This window comes from Poecilia formosa, unplaced genomic scaffold (genome assembly GCF_000485575.1).
Source record: "Poecilia formosa unplaced genomic scaffold, Poecilia_formosa-5.1.2 Scaffold584, whole genome shotgun sequence".
Taxonomy (NCBI): domain Eukaryota; kingdom Metazoa; phylum Chordata; class Actinopteri; order Cyprinodontiformes; family Poeciliidae; genus Poecilia; species Poecilia formosa.
This window is the reverse complement of record NW_006800523.1, coordinates 33,141-54,569: the sequence shown is the minus strand read 5'-3', so window position 1 is coordinate 54,569 and position 21,429 is coordinate 33,141. Positions and strand designations below refer to the sequence as shown.

The following is a 21,429-nucleotide window of genomic DNA, read 5'->3' as shown; positions in this document are numbered from 1 at the left end:
ATTGGGAATGTTAATCGTTCCATCTGATAGATTTCATTAACACTCTTTAGCGTCTGGCCAGTTTGTTTTTTTACAAGCTGTAATTAATATCTGATATAGATATTTTGCATTGTCAGGTAGAAATTCTGTGTTACCCAGAATAAAGGTGGTGAATTTAAAAGGTATTCTTATATGAAAGATATTTTCAATATTTCTGTCTAATAGCTGTACAGTCCTAAAATATAAGCCAGTGGTTGGGTTCTGTGTTTCCTTATTGTCTTAATAAGCAGATTAAAAATGTTGTTAAAGTCAGTGTAATATTGTTAATATTGTGCACGCTTGTGTGTTGAATAGCAGATGTTCAACACCACATTCAGTAAAACTCAGTCTGAAAATTTGACATTGGCCATAGCATGAATGCATCAGTCATTTTAGTGGGACCTGAAGTTACCCTGAAACAGAATTTAGATTCAACTTTCAAAGAGGGAAAGTGACACTGAATTATCGGCAGACCTTCAGTGGTTCATATTGTGGAAAGAGTTTTTCTCTGTGCCTCCTGGTATAGATTTAGGTGCCTAATGTCAACATTCAGAAACACACTAGCTGGTCATTGTAAAAGAAATCCACACTGGGTTCCTCATTAAGTTATTTGTGTCCTGTACATGTTGGGGGAAAATGAGATGAACATGCTTTAGAGGTGCTGTGAGCGACATTTTTGTTCTTAGAAAAGAACTTATTGTTTCTCTTTAGTTTCTTTTCTCCAGCTGGATACGTTTAGGTGTGATTTATCCCTCGCTCATCTCTGAATATTTTCCTAAACATATACTTTCCATCGTTTCTGAAAAGTCCTGTGACTACGTGGTTCTGGTACTACAATCAAAATGCTGTAATACCTGTGCTGCCCCGCTATGGGATGATAATGTTGAGACAATTAACATCTCAATTCAAAAGAACAATAAGTGCATGGCTAAAGGTCGTCCCACAGCAGCTCCAGGTTTATCCTTTCCTCTCCGCTGACTTAGCTTTGGAGTTTCAGCGTAGCGTGAAACGTCAGGTGGACCCTGGAACGCAGCTCCGGTCTTCGTTCAGGGTCAGTGGCCCAGAAAGCAGCATCAATATTTCAATCAGTCTCCAGATATCCAGACAAAGCAGAGACTGACTGTGGTTTTAAAAATGTAACTTTTTGGAAAGTTAATTTAAAAACTGGATTCTATATTTTATAGTTTATTAAGCATCAAATGTTCTCAGCAATGTAGACAAGGATCTGAGTTCACTGTATCATATCAACATATGTGTGTTTTAATGACCTGGTTCAATTAAAATCCAGGGCAGGATTATTACTAAATGATGGAATGTTATAAACTCTTACTGATCACCAGGGAATAAAACATGAAGGAAGAAGGCTGTTTTTCTATCAGTGTTGCTGTCTGTGCTGTTGAACTCACTGACAACTTTGAGTTGATTTTTAAGAAATCATCTTCACAAACAAACAATATGGAAGAAGGGAGAAGTAAAAATCAAGCTGCAAAGTTTCTACAAAGGCAATAACTGGCATTATTACTACATTTTCAAATGGAAGCTCTGAAAATTTTGAATGAATGAAACCACAGTTTCTCTCGTTAGAAAGGAGGGAGGTCAGCCATGATCATGTCTCTAAAAGCTGCCGTAGCAGCCAGGTAGTCTAACTCTGGTCCAGTCATTTACCTGTGAGACTGTTTCTGCTAACGCTCAGGCATCATGAAGAACATCACATCATGATCACAGATCTTCCTGCGAACATAACTCAAGAACACTTTTGATCAGAAAAGGTTTTAGTTTTACCACATAGGTTTCAAATTCTGAGGTTGACCTGGACAAAGATATCTGTCCTAGATTCTGTCACACTAGATTTTATTATTTTTCACAATAATATACACTTCTTTACCCAAGCTATGTTATGCTCTGTATTTGAGATTTTTAATTTTAAGTTAAACTTGCTTATAAACAGAGATATCAGGGCAGCACCATATCAGGAACATGCATAACCACAGTGGCGATACTGATTACATTTACCTCCTGCTTTTAAAGACTCTGACTTTTTCACTGTCATTCTCCACTTTAGCATTGTTGCCTCTAAGCGTGTAGGTGAGGTCTGACTGGTATGAACAGTTAGTCTGTCCAAATGTCTATTAAAATATTGCTGATATGAAGAGCATGAAAAAAGTGAAGCTTGAAATATAATATCCTACCCAGTGTTGCATCAAATGAATCTTTTGCGATTGCAATGTTGCATAAAGTTGTGAGTTCCAGCTACTGGTTTATAATGTCATCACTGAAGCATCCAGTGTTCCACCAGCCTATGATCAGAGACAGGTAAATGTGAAAATTGGAAAAGTTTGATGTATTTTGTTAATAAATACTTCTTTGGCATGTGCAGGGATTTTCAGGATCAACACACTCCAGGTATTATTAACGTTTTGGGGTTTTTTATTATTCTGATCTTAAACGTTAACTGTCAACGAAGAGTCGATTATTTTCTAAATTTGACTAAAACTGGCCGGGAATTCGTGATGTGCATTTTTTCCCAGTGTTTCTGAGCATGAGTGTTTTAAGACATGAACTTGGGATTTAAAAAATTAATAGCTAGCAAGTTTGAGTGAAATAGTCACAGAGAAGGTGGGTGGGGCAACTTGGCCTGCTGTGGGCTGTTCATGTTTTCAGCATGTTTCTACATTTAAACCTTTGCACATGCACCAGTGCATAGGACACACACCCATGTTGCTTCTTCATGCTGTTCAATGGTCTGCTGGGTTGCAAAAATAAAGTATTAGCAGAGTTATGTCAAAGACAGAAAGTGGAGAAAAAGAATTGAGGGTTTCTCTCCTCTCCACAGGTGCAAGCAGCTCAGGATGTCCGCCCACCTCCTCCTCCTCCTCCTCCACCTCCTCCTCCTCCTCCTCCACCTCCTCCTCTGCCCAGGGCTTCTCCCTCGCTGAGCCAGCCATGACCAGCCAGCACACACACACACACCCCTCCTTCAGCTCCATCCACTCCATGGCCGAGCAGCAGCAGGTAACACACACACTGTACCATCGCTAATATCAGCGTTCCTTATTCAAGATGAAGCTGTATAGAGAAGTTGACAGTAGCCGAAATAAATGGAAGTAAATCTTAGCAGGTGTAGGTTGCAGCCAGGTGATTTGAGGAACAAGGGAAGGTGTGTTGGGGTGGGGGGTGGGGGCAGGGTGGTGTTTGGATGGAGAGGGGGTTGTACTCACGTCACACCTGGACAAACAGGAAGTTGGACAAACAGGAAGTCCTTGACAGGTGCACATGTTGCCCATAAGAAACTGCCACTGCACATATAACAAATAGGTGAAGTCTGAAAAGGAGACTATAAGGAATAGGCAAGGTAAACAGGTAGGTTTTCAGTAATTATTTGAAGGTAGCTACAGAGTCTGAGTTCTGGATGTTTTGGAAGAAAGGTCCAGAGGGGTGGGGTGGCAGCAGAAAAGTCTTGATCCCCCAGGATACGGTGTTTGATTCTGATAGGATTCAGGAGGTGAGAGGGCAAGTAGGAGAGTGACTTTGCAGGAGGTCATTGAGATATGAGGGGGCGAGTAGGTGTTGAACAGTATGTTGTATTGCAGGGGTGTCAAACTCCAGTCCTCAAAGGCTGATGTCCTGCAGTTTTTAGATGTGCCACAGGTACAAAACACTGGAATGAAATGGTTTAATTACCTCCTCCTTGTGTAGATCAGTTCTCCAGAGCCTTGCTAATGACCTAATTATTCTATTCAGGTGGTGCAGCAGAGGAACATCTAAAAGTTGCAGGGGTCACCAACTCCAGTCCTCCAGTTACCATCCTGTAACTTTTAGATGCGTCTCTGCTCAAACACACCTGGATCAAACAAGCTGCTCGTTTCCAGCCTGTTGCAGAGAGGAATGAATGCTGGTGAGGGAATTCAGACATTTTGGAGCAGAGGTGAATCTAAAAGTTGCAGGGCAGTGGTCCTCCAGGACTGGAGTTTGACACTTGTGTTGTATTGTATCTGGTGTTGAATGGGGAGCCAGTGGAGATTTTTAAGAACAGGGGTGATGTGGTCCATGAAGTGAGTGTGGATAAGTAGATGGAAGCTGAGTTTTGGATATACTGTACTTTTTGCAGGTGCACGGAGTGAAGTTCATGAAGGATGGTTTTGTAGTAGTCAAGTTTTGAAGTAGTGAAGGAGTGGATAAGAATTTGAGCGATTGAGTGAGAGAGAGATGGGTGGAGACGAGCAATGTTGCATAGGTGGAAGAATGATTTCTTGGTGATGGTACTGATGTGGAATTGGAAGGAGAGGGAAGAGTCGGGAATGATGCCAAGTTTTTGAACTGGGGGGGAAGGAGTGACTATGTAGCCATTGATGGGGAAGGTGATGTTCTGAGCAGAGAATAGGTGGGATTTGGGACCATTAGTGAGTAGTTCAGTTTTGTTGCTATTGAGGTTTAGAAAGTTAGTGTGCATTAAGAATTCCATATTAATAAGCCAGCTGGTGATGGGGAAAAGGTAGAAAATCTGCAGGTTTGTAATGAATTAGGATCTGATGGAGACTGAGACGAGAAAGAGGAGGCAAGGTGGATGTGAATTACTTTGATGTTTGAGTGGAAGAAGGTTTGGAAATTCTTGCATTTATGTGATGTAAAGGTAGATTTGATGTTGTCATGAGGTTTAGTCAGTTTGTTAAATGTGGAGAATAGGGTGTGAGGGTTTGAGGAGTTAGAATGGATTATGTCAGAGTAGAACTTGCTGCTGTCTTGAATATTGTAATGTGGTCCTTGTAGCTTTGATAGGGGACAGTGAGATTGATTGTCTTGTAGAGGCATTCTGGATGTCATTGTCTTTTCTTAAGAGTGTGGAGTTCTTGGGTGTACCATGGGGCTGAATGGGTGAAGGATACTGTTATTGTCTTAGAAGGTGCAAGCTGAGTAGTTGACAAGTAGTTGACATGTTGTGCTGGACCCTGGACCCTGGACCGATTTCTTCTACAGTCTCACATCCAGCACACCGTCTTCTCTCTGGTCACAGGGTGCAATGGGCAGGAAATCTAAAACAAACCAACATAAAGTCACCCAAGCATGTTGCAGTGTGGACTGTATTAACCTTCATAAGAACTGAAAAGAATCAGTGTTGTATAAAGTGTGTCTATCAGCCTAGTTTCTGTTGTTAGTGAGAGGATTCTCCACACCAGCTTCATTCTTCAACTCCTGCTGTGGAGCAGAATAACAGATACAGACACCTAGAGAAGACATTACTAGGTGTCTGTAAGCTGCATCACTGCATACCTAGAATGACAGCAAAGAGGTCACTGAAGCCATTCATCAAAGACAAAGTAGAGAGGAGACTGGTGTCTAGTCCAGTTTCTGTCCCGGTTGATTGACCTGTCTAGTGTGGACCACTTTAGTGAAGCTCTCGTCACATCAGAGCATTTTAAATATAAATGATCCTCCAAATACATCAGGATAAATGGTTTGCCTTCTTCAAAACAAAACCAGTTGATAACATATCAAGCAGGTCATGAATATTGGTTCCCTCACACTGAAGGTTTGTTTGTAAGCTGGATCAGTGAGAACAAGTTCTGTTTTAAAACCAAGTTAAATCACTTCCAGCAAACCTGAAATAATTTGGAGTTTTTGTCATGTTACTGAGTTTTCACCTTGGAGAATGGCCCTAGAGCCAACACCCTGGACAGGGGAAGTGATTCCTGTTGCTCATCAAATATCTGTAGCCCCAGATTCATACGATTGCATTTATTTGACAGGACTTGCAGTTATGACCTTCCATTGTTGTCTTATTATTGGACTGTAAGACATGGCATGCTTGTTTTTCCATGGGATGGACTGAAGGTCTCAGGGGCCTACATTACATGTATTATCAGAGAAATGAGAATGTGTCTCTAGATGTCTTCTGACTGAACTTTATCCACATCTTAGCTCATTATGTTGTTCCACTGTAGCTTCTCCAGGTGTTGCAGCTCTCACACCCACTTTCCCCTCCACCAAGCCACTTTTATGGCAACAGTCAACAGTTTTGAGGTTGTCTGAATGCTCTTCACATTCTCTGATCATGTTGTGAAATTGTGCAGGCTGGTTACAGTGCTGTGTTCTCTCTAGGTGCTGTCTGATATGACCATACTCCAGCGGAGGATCCCCCCTAGTTTCAGAGACCCTGCCAGCGCCCCATTGAGGAAACTCTCAGTTGACCTTATCAAAACTTACAAGCACATCAATGAGGTAAAAATTCTCAGCTGTATATAATATCAAACCTGTTTTTTTAATAATGATATAGGGAGGACATATTGCCTGTGTTGGGTTGTGTTGAAGTCAGAACTAGTTGAACACTGATCCAGTCCCATGAGCTCAATAGAGTTCACTTCATAGACTTTGAAGCCTGTTTCCTGGAATGTGGTCAGTGTCCTTCTCTCTGTAGGTGCCAGACTCACCCAGAACGGCTCAGAGCACCGAGCATTTCTGTCTCAGTGCTCTGCTCTGAAAACTGACAAGCCACAGTTCATACTGGAAGATTAAAAATATAATGACTATATTTACTGATAGTATGTGGATCAATGATCAGTCAGGATGTGGGGCCTAATTTCTGCTTCCACACACAGGTATACTATACAAAGAAGAAGCGGCGGGCCCAGCAAGTCCCTCCTGAGGATAGCAGCACGAAAAAGGAGAAAAAAATTTACAATGATGGCTATGATGACGACAACTATGATTACATAGTGAAAAATGGAGAAAAGTGGCTGGACCGCTATGAGATCGACTCACTTATTGGGAAAGGCTCCTTTGGACAGGTGAGGACATTGAAACAAACCTTAACATAATGATGTGTTCAAGGACTGTTTGGGTGAAAGTGAAAGCAGCAGTTAGCTGTATCAGGAACTAATACACTTCTTGAAGTGGTAAGCCTCTAATGGCCCTGGAGCTGAACTAATGCAGGACTTCAGGATGATACTGTATCCCACTTTAAGACATGTACCAGCTGAGTAGCAGCTGTTAATAAGCTGAGCTGGTCTCTCTCCTCCAACATTTGTTTCCGATATGATTGAAACATTGGAGGTCTGCACATTATGATTCTGAGCCGCCCCCATGTGGCCACTTCTGGGAACACAAGTCCTGGCCCTTTAGGTTTGTCATCATTGACTTGGCTTCTGTCAGTAGCAGTGTCTTAGCATGCAGAGAGATATGGTGTGTGTGTTTTGTGTCTGCAGGTAGTGAAGGCCTACGACCACCATGAGCAGGAGTGGGTTGCCATTAAAATCATCAAGAACAAAAAGGCTTTTCTAAACCAGGCACAGATCGAACTACGCCTGCTGGAGCTTATGAACAAGCATGACACTGAAATGAAATATTACATTGGTAAGAGCAACATTAACACAACAGCTGCAGAGCATTACCAACAGATGTGTTTTACTCTACTTTGACCAGGCTGTATCTGTGGATTCAGTTTGTGATGACGTCTTTAAGCACAGGGCCATTCCAGCTGTGACCTTAATGCCGACTGAAACCTCTCAGACAGTAATTAATTTACTCAAATATAACAGGGTCCATGTTGTCATCATCACAGACTGTCAAGTATTTCATTATTAATTGATTGTAAAAACTGGGGACTTGTGAGAAATGTTTGAAGCTGCAGCTGACAGTGCTGAGGTTCTTACTGCTTTTAACAAAAGACCTGACATTCTTCATGTAAAATGCCAAAATTAGATTCTCATTGACGTAGACAGGTGAGGAAAATTGTGTCATTTTGTTCAGAGTGGTATCTGCTTGCTGAACTCGACAAAGAACTCATTGAAGTGTTGTGTGATTGATCAGAAGTTTGTTGTTGTGTTTATGTGGAAGTGCTCTCAGATAGTAATGTTGACATTTCTCTTCAACTAGTCAACATCCACTATACAGTCTTTTTAGCTGCACAAGACATGGATATCTTAGGCAATGTTTATCTGACACCATGAGGAACAATGTTCATTTGTACGATTCTTCACTAAATAACTACAATAAAAATAAAATTGGCAAATGATTAATAACTCCTGGATGGAGATTGCAACGTCGTTGTTCATGGAGGTGGCTGACTGCAAAAAAGTGTGGCACTGTCTCTGTGACCATTTCATAAAATCAAAACGGAGGAAGGGGGGAATCCCTGTGTGTAGTGGTGTGATGTATGCTGAAGCGGGAGGGGTGTCCTCCAGGTGACCTGCACCACTGCATGGAAGGTGTGTGCAGGTACAAACATCATGAAACCATGTGACTGTACGGTTCGGCTTCGGATGAAGTGTGTTGGCGCCTGTAACCAGAACTTTTACTTCACCGTACAGACAGTATGAGCTTCCTGCTTCTGGAATGAAGATCTTTCATTTTGAGGTTCTGACATACGGGAACCTGAAGCTGCAGTCGGATGTTGAGAACCTTTCCCTTCTACAGGATAGTCTCATGTTGAAATGAAGTTTAACGGCTGCTCTGTGGCTGAAAGCGCTGCTCTCACTGGACTGACCAGAGTTTAGATGAGGTAATGCTAAAGGAAAGTTCTCGTGGCTCAGTTGTTGGAGTATATACTGCAAAAGATCAGGTGTTCTTCAGCTGTTTTAACTAAATCTTAAGTCTAAAATAGAACATTTCTGAAGAAATTTAAATGGGGCCTGCCAAAGTGTACCTGTCATTTGGAACCCAGCGTTCTGATGCTAAAAATTAGCACTAATGCTAAAGTAAGCTATAATATTTGTGGAGAATTACGAGGACGTTGACTAACATGGACTTCTTCAATTCAGTATGTTAAAATTAGTGTATAATCTAAAATTAGCCAAAGTGCTAATGTTAGCCTAAAAGGTGTCAGTATTAAGTGGGGTATCACTAGCATGTTGTCTTACTTTGACTTCCTCCATTCTGTATGCTAAACGTACCTAATGACTAAAAAATTAGCTAGATGCTTATTTTAGGGAAAAAGCTAATGCTAATGCAGAGCAAGGCAGGGCACTAATGTTGGAGATTATGCTTTCTCCATTTAGGTTCTTAATGTATGAGGTTCAAGAAGAGTCAGTGAGCTGAATTCATGAATTCTGTTTATCAAGACTAAAATGCAGCGCTGGTCCATTGTCATGTTTTCCTTGTAGGAAGACACAGCAAAATGGCCCCTGGCAACAGTTTCTAATTCCTTTTGTTTGCCTCTATCTAAGCTGTGCCCTATAGATGACACATTGTCATGTGTGTCATTTCCTTAAACTTTAGCTGTGTATATACTTGCGTGCACGTGTGTGTGTGTGTGTGTGTGTGTGTGTCTGCGTGTGTGTATACTAGCATGCAAGTAGCTACAAAATATAGAGAAAAACACAGAATTATTTAATCCCAGCACTAACCTGAGGAGAAAGAGTAGCTGAAATGCTTATTTTAGGAAAAAGGCTAATGTTAGCGCACCGCCTTGCAAAGCAAACAGCTTGGTGCATTGCTGCCATCTTGTGGTTGCAAGGCATTACAAGTAGAAGCCTGTAAAATTATAACAGCTACTTACCAAAATAAAATTGCAAAGTACTAATATTTGTATCATCTGCTCATCTCTTCTTTACTGCTTTCCTGTTTGTCCTTTTCATTGTGTAGGATTTTGAACCCTGAATTCTACAAGAGTTTTCATCAGGAACACGAGGGCAGCCATATTTTCCTAAGAAGGATCTGCTGAGTCACTAGTTGCTATAGTGATAGCAGGCCTGTGCCTGCTATCACTATAGCAGCAGGCCCCAACAACAGTGTTGAGCCGGGGAGGTGGTTAGCACAGTGTAGCTGACAGCTCCTGTGCTGCAGTTGTCCATCTTGAGTTGCTGGTTTTGGGGTTGGATCGTAATATAAAAGAAGCTAATGCATGCTGTGGTACTTTCCTAGTAGGTTTGGACTGTTCTATAAAGTAAACTAAAAATAAGGGTGGAATTTAATGCAAGAACTGTTGAAATAAAGCAACATGAAACATAAGGCCTTTTCTTCTCATTCCTGCTCCTTTGAAACTAAACCAGCATTTTTACTCATCTCTACAATGTGTGTTTAGGTCACACATATGAGAGAATAATCATATACCATGTCTGTTGTCTAGATTGTGTAGGTGTTGAATGGAAATGCTATTGAAGACAGAAGTAGTTCTGTCCCTCCTGACCTTTGTTCTTTGTATCTCTTAACCTTCATCCTTGTCTCCCATCTGTGTGTCTGTCTGTCTGTCAATCTGTCTCTGTGCAGTCCACCTGAAGCGTCACTTTATGTTTAGGAACCATCTGTGTTTGGTGTTTGAGTTGTTGAGCTACAACCTGTATGATCTCCTGAGGAACACCAACTTCAGAGGAGTTTCCCTCAACCTCACCAGGAAGTTTGCACAGCAGCTCTGTACAGGTGGGTGGTCAGAGACGGTCTCACACGTGGTGCCAACCAGGGTCCCCCTAAACGTCTCACTAAAGCAGGTGAGCAGCCCACCTGGCTCTGGATCAGTTCACCCTTGCTCCTACCATGCTGTACCTGAAAACAAGTTACTTCATACCTTCAAACTGCTGAATGAATTCTAGATATTACTAGTCATAACTCAACATAAAATTCAGTTGATTTGTAGATTATGTTCTGACATCTGCGAGTTTTCCCCTCTGTTCCCGTTGATCCCAGTCTGAGACTCTGAATCTAACGATCAGAGACTCTGGTGGCTGTTCAGACCACAGTGACTGAAAGCCATGCTAGACAAAGGTTCAAAAGATCAGAAGCCAAATGACCTGCACTCATATCTGGCTTAGAGCCCCAACCACAGATGCTGGTGGAGACCCCCATTAGGTTCACAGAGACTCAGATGAGACCCTGGGGGGTCCTGGTGAGCAAGGCTTGTACATGCATGCATGCAGAAATACACGCATACATGAAAAGAGAAGTGCTAGTAATAAGTGTGCCTGATGTTTTGTTTGCTGTGCAGCATTATTATTCCTGGCCACTCCAGAGCTGTCAATCATTCACTGCGATCTGAAACCAGAGAACATCCTCCTGTGTAACCCCAAAAGATCTGCAATCAAGATAGTGGACTTTGGCTCCTCCTGCCAGCTGGGCCAGAGGGTGAGCGCCCACCTACTCACCCGAAACACACACACACACACACACACACTGCCTCCTCTCAGTAGCCTCCTCTGATACAGGCATGTGTTGAACTGAAGCTCTGGGAAGCAGGTTTGGGATTTGGACTCAGATATGAGCAGGTGTTGGTCAGAAACCTGCAGTTCCTCCAGAGTGGTTCACAGGAACAGCCTCACTGTCCCGATGCAGCCTTTAAAGATATTTCTCTGTTTCTAAGGATGCTAAGAATATCATTCTAAACAGTAGGGAATGTTCTAAGATTGTTTGTTTATTTTTAATCCGCATTAACCATTGCCGTAACCATGGCGACTCTTCCTGAGGTCCACATCATACAAAAAACATTTCTTACATAAAACTATTACACACACTTAACATAATATTAGAAACATAGCATATTAATTCATAAATTCACAATTGTAGCACTTTATATAAAACATATATTTCCACAATTATAACACTATGTAATAAAATAATTAGGTAGGGCTCTTTTAAAAGCTCTAGCATTTGTGACATTTCTAACAGACGAAGGAAACGAGTTTCATGTTTTCATTCCTCTAAAACTAGTTTGGTTAAATGTTTTTGTGAAGCACCTGACCACACCATGGGGAAATACTGCAAGTAGCACAAGATAACTGTGCTAATGATTTGAGGGATTCATTTTAAGTGTATGTAATGTAAACATCTTTTTATAACAAGTAGTTGTCTTGCCATAACTGTAACAGTGCATTCAATCTGCTGAGACCACTGCAGTAATGGTTGTTCATTTAAACAGACTCAGTTTTTAATTTCCAGTTTGATCCAAATATTATGCTTTTGGTTTTAGATATGTTTAAAACTAATGTATTTGTATATACCCAATTTACAACTTGCTTAAATTCACAGGCCAAGGTGCTAAACAGTGTTTCAATAGATGAACCTGACATATATATTGTGGTATCATCAGCATACGTCACTGCCCTGGTGTGCTGAAGGACAAAAGCAAAATCAAACAGGTTGGAGAAAATTGAAAACTTTATAGATGAGAAATTTCCATAAAAAAATAAAAATACACATTGTGTTTGTTGAGAGACAACTAGCAAACCATCCTACAGTATGCAATGAAAATTTAGAATGCCTAAGTTTATCTAACAATAAATCATAATATAATGGGTGAAAAACAGAACTAAAGTATAATAAAACAGCTCCAACTAAATTATCTTTTAGCAGTTAAATTTAATCACCTGTTATCTGAGTTAGGACAGTTGCAATTGAATGACCTTTATGATGAGCATGTTGAAATGGGTCCTGTGATGGACTGGCAACCTGCCCAGGGTGACCCCACCCACTGGAGAGGATGGATGGATGGATGGATGGATGGATGGATGGATGGATGGATGGATGGATGGATGGATGGATGGATGGATGGATGGATGGTGTAAATAAATTACTACAAGATCATTTTTTACAGTAATCAATCTTTCAAGTATTTTGCTTAGTATTGTCAACAGGCTGAATGGTCAACAGTTTCTACTGCTGATATTCTCTCTGATATTCTATTTTTCTTAATTATAAAACATATTTATATCAGTGATAAGAATTATACATTTATTCTGGGATGTGTCATTGACTGATGAATGATTACCAATCATTAAGAATCATCCCCACCTCCATCCAGAGCAGAGCTGCTCGTCTGCTCAGTATTTTCTTCTTGTGTAGTTGGTCATTGTCCAGTATTTCAGTTTCCCTGAGTGCTGCTTTAAGGGGACCACCATATATGTCTGACATATTTCTTTGTAGCTGTAATATCATTGTAACAGACAAGAAAATTAAACATTTAGCTAAATTGCAACCTAGTTAATTAAAATAGTCATTCAATTTTTAATCAAACTGCTATCATAATGGAAGTTTCAAACAGCAGCTCTGCCTGGAATAAGGTGGAACTATCTTGTTCATACCTTGCTTTCATCTTTTTGCCAGCTTGTCTCCATGCCTCTGAACTTCCCTGCCTAACTCCACTACGCTGCTCTTCACAGATCTATCAGTACATACAGAGCAGGTTCTACCGCTCTCCTGAGGTCCTCTTGGGGATGCCATATGACCTGGCTATCGACATGTGGTCCCTCGGATGCATCCTTGTAGAGATGCACACAGGAGAGCCCCTCTTCAGTGGCTCCAACGAGGTAATCAGATGTACAGCATATAAACACTGTTTTCACTGTCTGCATGGGGCGATTGTGTCTCTGCTTTCTGACTGCACATGCACTTCCTTAACGATGACCATGTGTGTTTGCACATCTGAACAGGTTGACCAGATGAATAAAATTGTGGAGGTTTTGGGAGTTCCACCCAGCCACATGCTGGATGCAGCTCCTAAAGCCAGGAAGTACTTTGACAAGCTATCAGACGGCTTATGGACGGTGAAGAAGAACAAGGACGTGAAGAAGGTGAATGGTCCTTTGATTCCCTTTCCATGTGGAAGTCACGTCACCTTTAGTTTTAGTTTCTTTAAATACCTGCTGATGATATAATATTCAGTAATGTCAGCCATTGAAAACCACTATCCTGCAAAGTTCAGATGCATCCTGCTATGCCAATCAGAAGACTGAACGAAATAAGAATCAAGTTGTTTGGAATAATAGAAAACTTGAGCTCACCCCTTTGAGGAGGAAGACATTTCAGCATCAACAAGTTTAAAATTGACTTTGCCTATTTGTGAATGTACAGCATGATGATTGGATGTGTGTGTGTGTGTGTGTGTGTGTGTGCGTGTGCGTGTGTGTGTGCATTCTAGGAATACAAGCCTCCAGCTACACGCCGTCTTCATGAGATTTTAGGTGTAGAGACTGGGGGTCCAGGGGGGCGCAGGGCAGGAGAGCCAGGACATGCCCCCTGTGACTACCTGAAGTTTAAAGGTATGTTGTCACATGGTTGTGATGCTTCAAGATGAACTTTGACCTTTAGGCACAGACAGGAGAAAATCCAGGAAAGTCTCTGAGTCCATCAGGTTGTACAGCAGTTTTCCCACGTTCATGTCAGACCTGAGACGTTTCAGAGGAGTTCTGAAAAGGTGGACAAGCAGCATTCAGTCCTACAGGCAGGATCACCGGCTTACAGGACAGAGGTCACCAGTCACAACACGGACACAAACAGGACAAACGACAAAGCACTCCCACACACAAACTTTCTTTGTAATTCAAGTTTTTATTAAGTTTTAAAACATAAAAAAACAATAACAAACATAACATAAATATAAAATAAACATAAAATACAGTGAGGGGCAAAAACATAATTAATACAAAAAAAATAGGTCGACAGAGTGAAGACTGTCCCATTGTTCCATTACCACCTCATTTCTGCCATTTAGTCTTCCAAGTGTCTCACCTGCTGCGTTTTCAATTTGTCTTTCTCTCCACAGTTTAAAGGTCGGGGTCCGAGCTTCTTTCCAAAGCATTAAAATCAAACCAACACGTCACAAATTCAGTGTTTAATACCTTGAAAGCTGTTTTGTCCAAATGTGGAACCTCACCTATTCCTCCCAACAGAACAGACAAAGTCTCTGTGATTCAGGTCATTTAAACTTCAGCCAGCCCCCATAAATGATAACACACTGCTCCAGATTGGAGAAACTCATGGACATTCCCTTAAAGCATGCAGGAGAGTACCCTTTATTTTTGGACATTTCCAACATAAGTCATCTTTACCTTTGCCCATTTTTAAAGTCTACATAGAGTGAGATGGTATCTATTAAGAATTTTATATTGAATAAATGTGTTTATGGCCTTCCTGATGCATAACCCATTATGAGAAATAATTGAGTCCCATGTTCCTTCATCAAAAGTACAATCAAGATCTCTTTCTCATATTCTTTTGAGCAGGGCCGTGCAGAGACCTTTGGAGGGGCAGGAGCTCAAAGTTAAAAAAGGGGCACATTGAACAAGATCCTAAAACACCGTACAACAACATAGCAACAACCCATATTAATCAAGAATTTAATTGGATCCCACTATGTCACTGCCATCATGTGGGGACAATGCAAAGCAAATGTAGTCTATTTTCCCCAACAGGTGTAATGTTACTGTTTCTGCCGCTGACAGAGCTGGAGGGTCAAAGGTTATGAAATAAGCAAATTTGGTGCCATTTTACTAATTAAGCCCTAATAATATCTATTTAACCTCTACAACAACTTGGCTGCAGACTGCTTTATAGATCAAAAACACTCAGAGGGGTTAACTCTACATATTTTTTCTATGTTAGCACCTCAGTGATCTAGAATTGTAAGACTGGGATATCAAGGCAAAGAAAACTCAGTAGCTGCTGGTAGGGGCCAGTCAGGGGCCCCTAAAAATGGTTGAATTGTAACACAGACCATAGATCTAAAGCTGTAGCATTCATTTATAGAGAATGACAATGTTATGAAATCTTATTTAATGCATCATGTTGAGAAAAAAAAATTGTAGGATTTAATTAGGAAGTTTACTTTGTAAAAAGTTTAAAGAATCATCTTGATAGTGTGTTACCATGGCTACAATATGGTGTAATCTTCGTGTTTGAGCTGGGTGTGTTCACAAATACTTCACAGCAAATAACCAATAATCAGTGATTGATTTTAAACTCGGCCGATAAACCTGGTCTCCCTCTCACAGATTCACCTTATCTATATTTAAACATGTTAGTGATGCTGAGGTTCTTAGTAGGAGGGGTTTTGAGGAGAGGGGGGTTCTGTCTAAGGCCCCATATTACCTTGGTCCGGCCCTGCATGAACAGTCGCTGTGATGGGCATCTCTGAATCTACCTGGAATCCCCTGGTGGCCCCTTGCCAGTCCGCCGATGCTTTGGGGACATTTTGATTCATTCGATTGTGGCATGTTTGGCTTTATGCTGCGGTTTTAGTTATTGCTATAGTATTTTTCGCTGATGTTTGTTTTGTGAACTCCAGTTGCTATGGGCCGAATCATCCTTAAGCACTTGAGGTTCTGCAATAACTTCTATTTACAGCCGCTCACCTCCAGCCCAGATCGTGTCAGCAGCAGCTTTAACCCACCTGGTAGAAACGTTAAGGAGAAACAGAGCGAACAGAGAGCAGGTGGTGCCGGGTGGTACTGGGTGGTACTGGGTGGTGCCGGGTGGTACCGGGTGGTGCTGGGTGGTGGTACTGGGTGGTACCGGGGCTTTGAGGTGCATCACAACTCGCGGTGACAGTCTCAGTATCGTGTCTTATATCAGGATGTCTGATATAAAGACATTCTTTCTATCTGTCGGTGGGACCGACTCAGACCGCCTGTAGAACCGGGCTTTTAGCAGCCTGATGAAGTTAAAGTCAGAAGTTTTCTCACAGCCGAAGCATTTCTGTGTTTAGGAGCGAGGTGGGTTTTTTCCCACTATTGTGAGGACAATTATGAAAATATAAATAGAAACAGTTTTTCTAATGTCAACATCAGACCTACGTTTTTATTCACAAAAAAACATAGGTATTATTTGGCGTATTTGGTTTCTGAATAAAAATATTCTTGCCCATAATTTGATAGTTAGAGGCAGGGGCGCCGCCAGGAATCTTGGGCCCCCTGACAAAAAATTTGATTTTTGGAAATATGGGGATATATTACATTTCTTGTGTACCTCTTGCCACACCTTCTTTGAGAACAAGAGTTATTCAGCCTATTCCCATTGTCTTCTAGTTTTTGGGTTAGTACCTCAACAACGGTAAATGGGGAGGTAAATTCTTGCTCAATTAAAACCCAGTCGAAATCAGGTTTTGTCTCTGTCCAGGGTTTTCTATTGCGTAGACCAGGGTTGCCCAAAGTGGGTCCTGGAGGCCCCGGCATCCTGCCTGTTTTAGTTCTCTCCCCAGTGGCAGTAACGACCTTTTCAGCATGTCAGTGTTCCTCTTAGGGCTCTAATGAGCATCATTTGATCCAGGTGGGTTAAACCAGGGAGAGACTAAAACACGCAGGATGCCGGTGTTCTGTCAGTACCATACATGCAGTCAGTACCATACATGCAGTCGGTACCATACATGCAGTCGGTACCATACATGCAGTCGGTACCATACATGCAGTCGGTACCATACATGCAGTCGGTACCATGCCTGCGCATTTAGAAGTCCGACCGTCAGCGGAGTTGTCAGTTCAGCATATGCAACAAGTTATGACAAAAATAAGTCATTAAATTGTTTATAATATGATAATTAGATATACATGCGTTGTCGTGGTTTCAAAGTGTATGATGATCTATATCATGATTCTATGTTGATGATTAAATAAAATTATATGGTAATGACAGCGTATACATGTCAGAACTAAGGTATGACTATCTGACAACATATGCTGATCTGACAGAGCACCGGGCCTCCAGGACCCACTTTGGGCACCACTGGCTTAGGCATTTCAAAGGAGATTTATTGTATCTTAAAAGAATTTGTGGAGGAATACATATTGGTATCATTCCAGTTTTCTCACACATAACCTTATAGCTGGAGAGACAACAATCAGTTAACCCAGAAACTGTGTGGACCATGAGAGGAAGTTGGAATACCCAGGAAGAACCCAGGACCTTTTCTCTGGGTTCCTCTCCGATGTTCTCCAGGAACACTGTTAGCTGACCTTTCTGAAAAAACCCCAACTAAAGCACCTCTAGCCTGCCCTGTTCTCTGTCCACTAAATATGAGCTAACAGGAAGTCTCTGAGTGATGCTGCTGTCTGCTTTACTACAGGCAACATAGAAACGGAAACTATTCATTAATGTGTTCATAAATTGAATCCTTGAAGCTCCAAGAGATGTTGATGATTTACTGTATATGTTCAACTTCATCCGTCAGCATGCTAATTTAACTTAAATTACTTCTTATTCTTATTGTTATTTTCCAACAATAAAACCCTGATGTGTATTCTGGTGACATTTTTTTTTTCAGATCTGATTTTGCGCATGCTGGACTACGACCCTAAAAGCAGAATCACGCCATTTTATGCCCTCCAGCACAATTTCTTTAAGAAAACGACAGATGAAGGAACGAACACAAGCTCATCTACATCCACCTCTCCTGCCATGGACCACTCCCATTCAACCTCCACAACTAGCTCTGTTTCTAGCTCTGGTAACGGCCCACACTCTCCATCTGTTCTCTGTCTGCAGCTAGATCTGCTCTGACTGATGCTCCTCATCTACCAGAGGGATCCTGGAAGAACCTTTACAGCCATCTAGCACATTTACTGTCACTCAGTGAATCTCCTCCCTCTGTAGTCAACCAGTCAGAACTAAGCTTGCACCTTTAGCCTTAACAGTGCAGTAAAATATCATCACCAGGATATCTGACAGAGTTCCTAATTAAAGCAAGATGGCTACCTTAAATAATACTGTGGCTTAAGATAACATGCATTCTCCATGTTGTTTGAAAAAAGATCCTGCAGGGTGGGTCTGCTATGACCCTGACTCAGTAGTCACAGACATGCATCAGCTGACCTCTGGTTGGATAAAGCCACAGGTAGAGGTAGTGATGATGTCATGATCTGAGCAACCAGCTAACTGCAGGACTTCCAGCTGTAAACATCTGGGTAATAAAGAGTGATACAACTGAACTCAGAAGGACTTTCTCAGCTAACAGCAGGATCTCTACACTGAGTTTGTCCTCCATTATTCTTTGTAAAGAAGTGTCTGTAGGGTCTATATCAGTTATTAATTGACCAAAATGAATGAATAAGTCAGTGTTTGAAACCCAGTGATGACACTGATGTGAGAATCGTCTGTTTTCAGGTGGCTCCAGTGGTTCTTCCAATGACAACCGTAACTACCGTTACAGCAACCGCTACTACAACTCTGCTGTCACCCACTCAGACTACGAGATGACCAGTCCTCAGGTACACATTTCACACCTCTCTCACACTGCTCCAATCTGACACTCTGTCCCCTACTTTCACACTGCGCCTCTCTCTCTACTGTCATAGTAGTCATGCTAATCTATGTTTTCTCAAACAAAGCAAATGTCTGCTGTTTTAATACAATCTGAGGTGTTATTTACAGCCAAGAATCCAGTGCATGTGGTTAAGGCTCTTATTGTGAATGTTTGCAGGAAGTTGTGTTGCTATGTGTTTCAGGCAGATGCTCAGTGAACTGCCTCAGGATGATATCAGTATCCTGGCGGTTCTCTGGTGGTCTGAGAAATGAGACAGCGCAGTAACCGGACTGGCCTGCACAGAGTTCAGCTAGGTCAGCTAAGCATTAGCTTCTGAAGGCAGAGCACTACTCTTGTTAGAAAGTCCACTTTGTGCTGGCTGAAATGGTCTGGCTTCTTTATAGGAGTCATTAATTAATATGGTTAAAACTGAAACTGGTTGAAGCCCTAATCTGAATAGACTCTCCCCCTCAACAGGCTCCCTCCCAGCAACAGATGAGGATGTGGCCAGGCAGTGATGGTGGAAGTGGGGGTCAGGACCCAGCATACACCCAGTTGCTGCTCCACAAACCAGCTGCCACCCAGCAACACCAGCGCCACTTTTTGGACCCGCCTCACCATCCACACCCGACTTACTCTCACCATGGAAATGGTGGGCGTGGACTACGGCAGGGCGGCCAAACGGGCCTGGGTGGAGGAGGGGGTCAGCAGGGATCCTCTCCCCAGATGAGTGACAGCATGGATGTGGGCGTGTCCCTAGGGCTGCACCACCTGGGGGCAGTGTCTTCCATGGAGGCCTCTCAGTTTGGCTCTGCATCTCTGCCCCTCGCTCTGCCAATCGGACTGTCCGCCTTCCGGACTCGGACGGCCCCCACAGCCCCAGGGCCGCAAGCCCCACCCCCAGAGGACTACTACCCTGCCTCCAACAACAATAACCCTGCTGCGGGGGGCAGAGGGAGGCCAGACTCAGACGAAGGGCCAGCCAACTCTTGATAAAACCTGAACCACGCCCTAAAGCCATACAATTTTAACTCCAACTACTACGAATACACACACACAGCCAGAGTTCAGAGACAAACTGGTGAATCTGGAGCTGGAGGAGACAATTTCTTCTGCATGGGAGGAGGAGAGAGGAGGAGAAGGATGCGGGGAATACTTTCCTTTGGTCCTGCTTTTGTTTGTTGTCGTTGCAACTGTAATTGGAAAGGAATGATTGACAAGTGTGTTTTTACAGATATTCTTGATTAATATTATTTGATTTTCTAAGGTTTGAGGAGTTTAGTGTTCTGTTTTGTAAAGTCTGGAGAGGAGCGAAAGGATGAAAAGGGGCCTGGTTTTCCACTCTGCTCCACACTGAGGCTGGAGCACCTTCTTCACAATGTTCACTTTACTGTAGTCACATTTACATGTCCTGGTCATCAGCAGCATTGACACACACATACATACACACATACACATACAGCTGTTTCTGTCATCTGGAAAATGGCCGACCCATTTCCAGAACCCAACCAGATCAGCTGACCACTTTAATGTTGTCTCTGCATTATAGGACACCTGAAGTTGATGTCATTAGGCAGACATACATTGTGTGTGTGCATGTGTGCGCGTGCATGCATCGGGACAGAAATGGGTGTGTGAGAAAGAAAAGGCCGACATATTCAGGACTCAACGTGTTGCTGTCAGCCTGACGTTGCGGCTGGCCTGGTGGTGCTTGAGGCTGGCGGAGAAGCTGATGGGACAGTGACGCCTCCCAAGAGTCAAACGGATCACCTTCTCTTCCTCATTTTTTCCTGCACTCTTCTTCATCTCCTTCTTCTCCTGCTGTGTTTCTCCTCCAGACAGCTCCTCCTCTCTGTGCTGCTAATCACCATGACAACTGGTCTGGATTGCTGCTAAAGATCCAACACAGATCAATAAAGAAATGAAATAAAAACAAATAGAAACAGAAATGAAAAACTTTTTAACCCTTGTGCTTAAGAAAAAAGGATGAAGTAAGAACCACTGCATCTCAATGTATTTATTACTATTTAACAAGAAAAACAAACTGAAAGTAACATTTTTTTCTGCTCTTCTTTGTTTGGTTGCCTTCTTTCTGCAGGTAAGCTCTGATTGGCTATTGTAACAGTGACAGTGACTGGTGACATGGGAATGTCGCTGGTTGTGGGGGCTGGGTGAAGGGGAAGGGTTGGGGCAAAATAAAGTTGGATATATAATACGAATAAAGAGTATACTTTTGCACACCAAAGTCAACAAACATCAGATCTCTGCCTTTCTTCCTAATCGTCTTGAACATGCCTTTAACTAGGACATCATACATCCTGTATCTCTACACAGACCACCGGAGCTGCAGCTCCGACTTTGTGGTATTAATGATGAGGATCACCTGATATGGAAAGAATATTAATTGAAAATGAAAAGTTTTTTTAATTCATAAACAGAAGGCATCTTGTGTAAGATCACTGCACAGGAATCAAGATACT

The 21,429-nt window shown here is 42.1% G+C and overlaps 1 protein-coding gene across 2 annotated transcripts in view; it reads left to right on the top strand.

The window, feature by feature from the left end:
* The window catches only part of dyrk1b (dual-specificity tyrosine-(Y)-phosphorylation regulated kinase 1B), a 103,240-nt gene extending 82,037 nt beyond the window's left edge, over nucleotides 1–21,203 (top strand). For both annotated transcript variants that reach the window (XM_007541049.2, XM_007541048.2), the window contains exons 2-13: nucleotides 2,852–3,030; nucleotides 6,115–6,234; nucleotides 6,612–6,800; nucleotides 7,218–7,365; nucleotides 10,219–10,368; nucleotides 10,931–11,067; nucleotides 13,098–13,244; nucleotides 13,368–13,508; nucleotides 13,856–13,976; nucleotides 17,972–18,154; nucleotides 18,811–18,914; nucleotides 19,427–21,203. In XM_007541049.2, coding sequence (XP_007541111.1) covers nucleotides 2,962–3,030; nucleotides 6,115–6,234; nucleotides 6,612–6,800; nucleotides 7,218–7,365; nucleotides 10,219–10,368; nucleotides 10,931–11,067; nucleotides 13,098–13,244; nucleotides 13,368–13,508; nucleotides 13,856–13,976; nucleotides 17,972–18,154; nucleotides 18,811–18,914; nucleotides 19,427–19,942 — 2,025 coding nt within the window. In that variant the 5' untranslated portion in view covers nucleotides 2,852–2,961 and the 3' untranslated portion in view covers nucleotides 19,943–21,203. The remainder of the gene's footprint in view (nucleotides 1–2,851; nucleotides 3,031–6,114; nucleotides 6,235–6,611; nucleotides 6,801–7,217; nucleotides 7,366–10,218; nucleotides 10,369–10,930; nucleotides 11,068–13,097; nucleotides 13,245–13,367; nucleotides 13,509–13,855; nucleotides 13,977–17,971; nucleotides 18,155–18,810; nucleotides 18,915–19,426) is intronic.
* The last annotated feature ends 226 nt before the right edge of the window (nucleotides 21,204–21,429 follow it).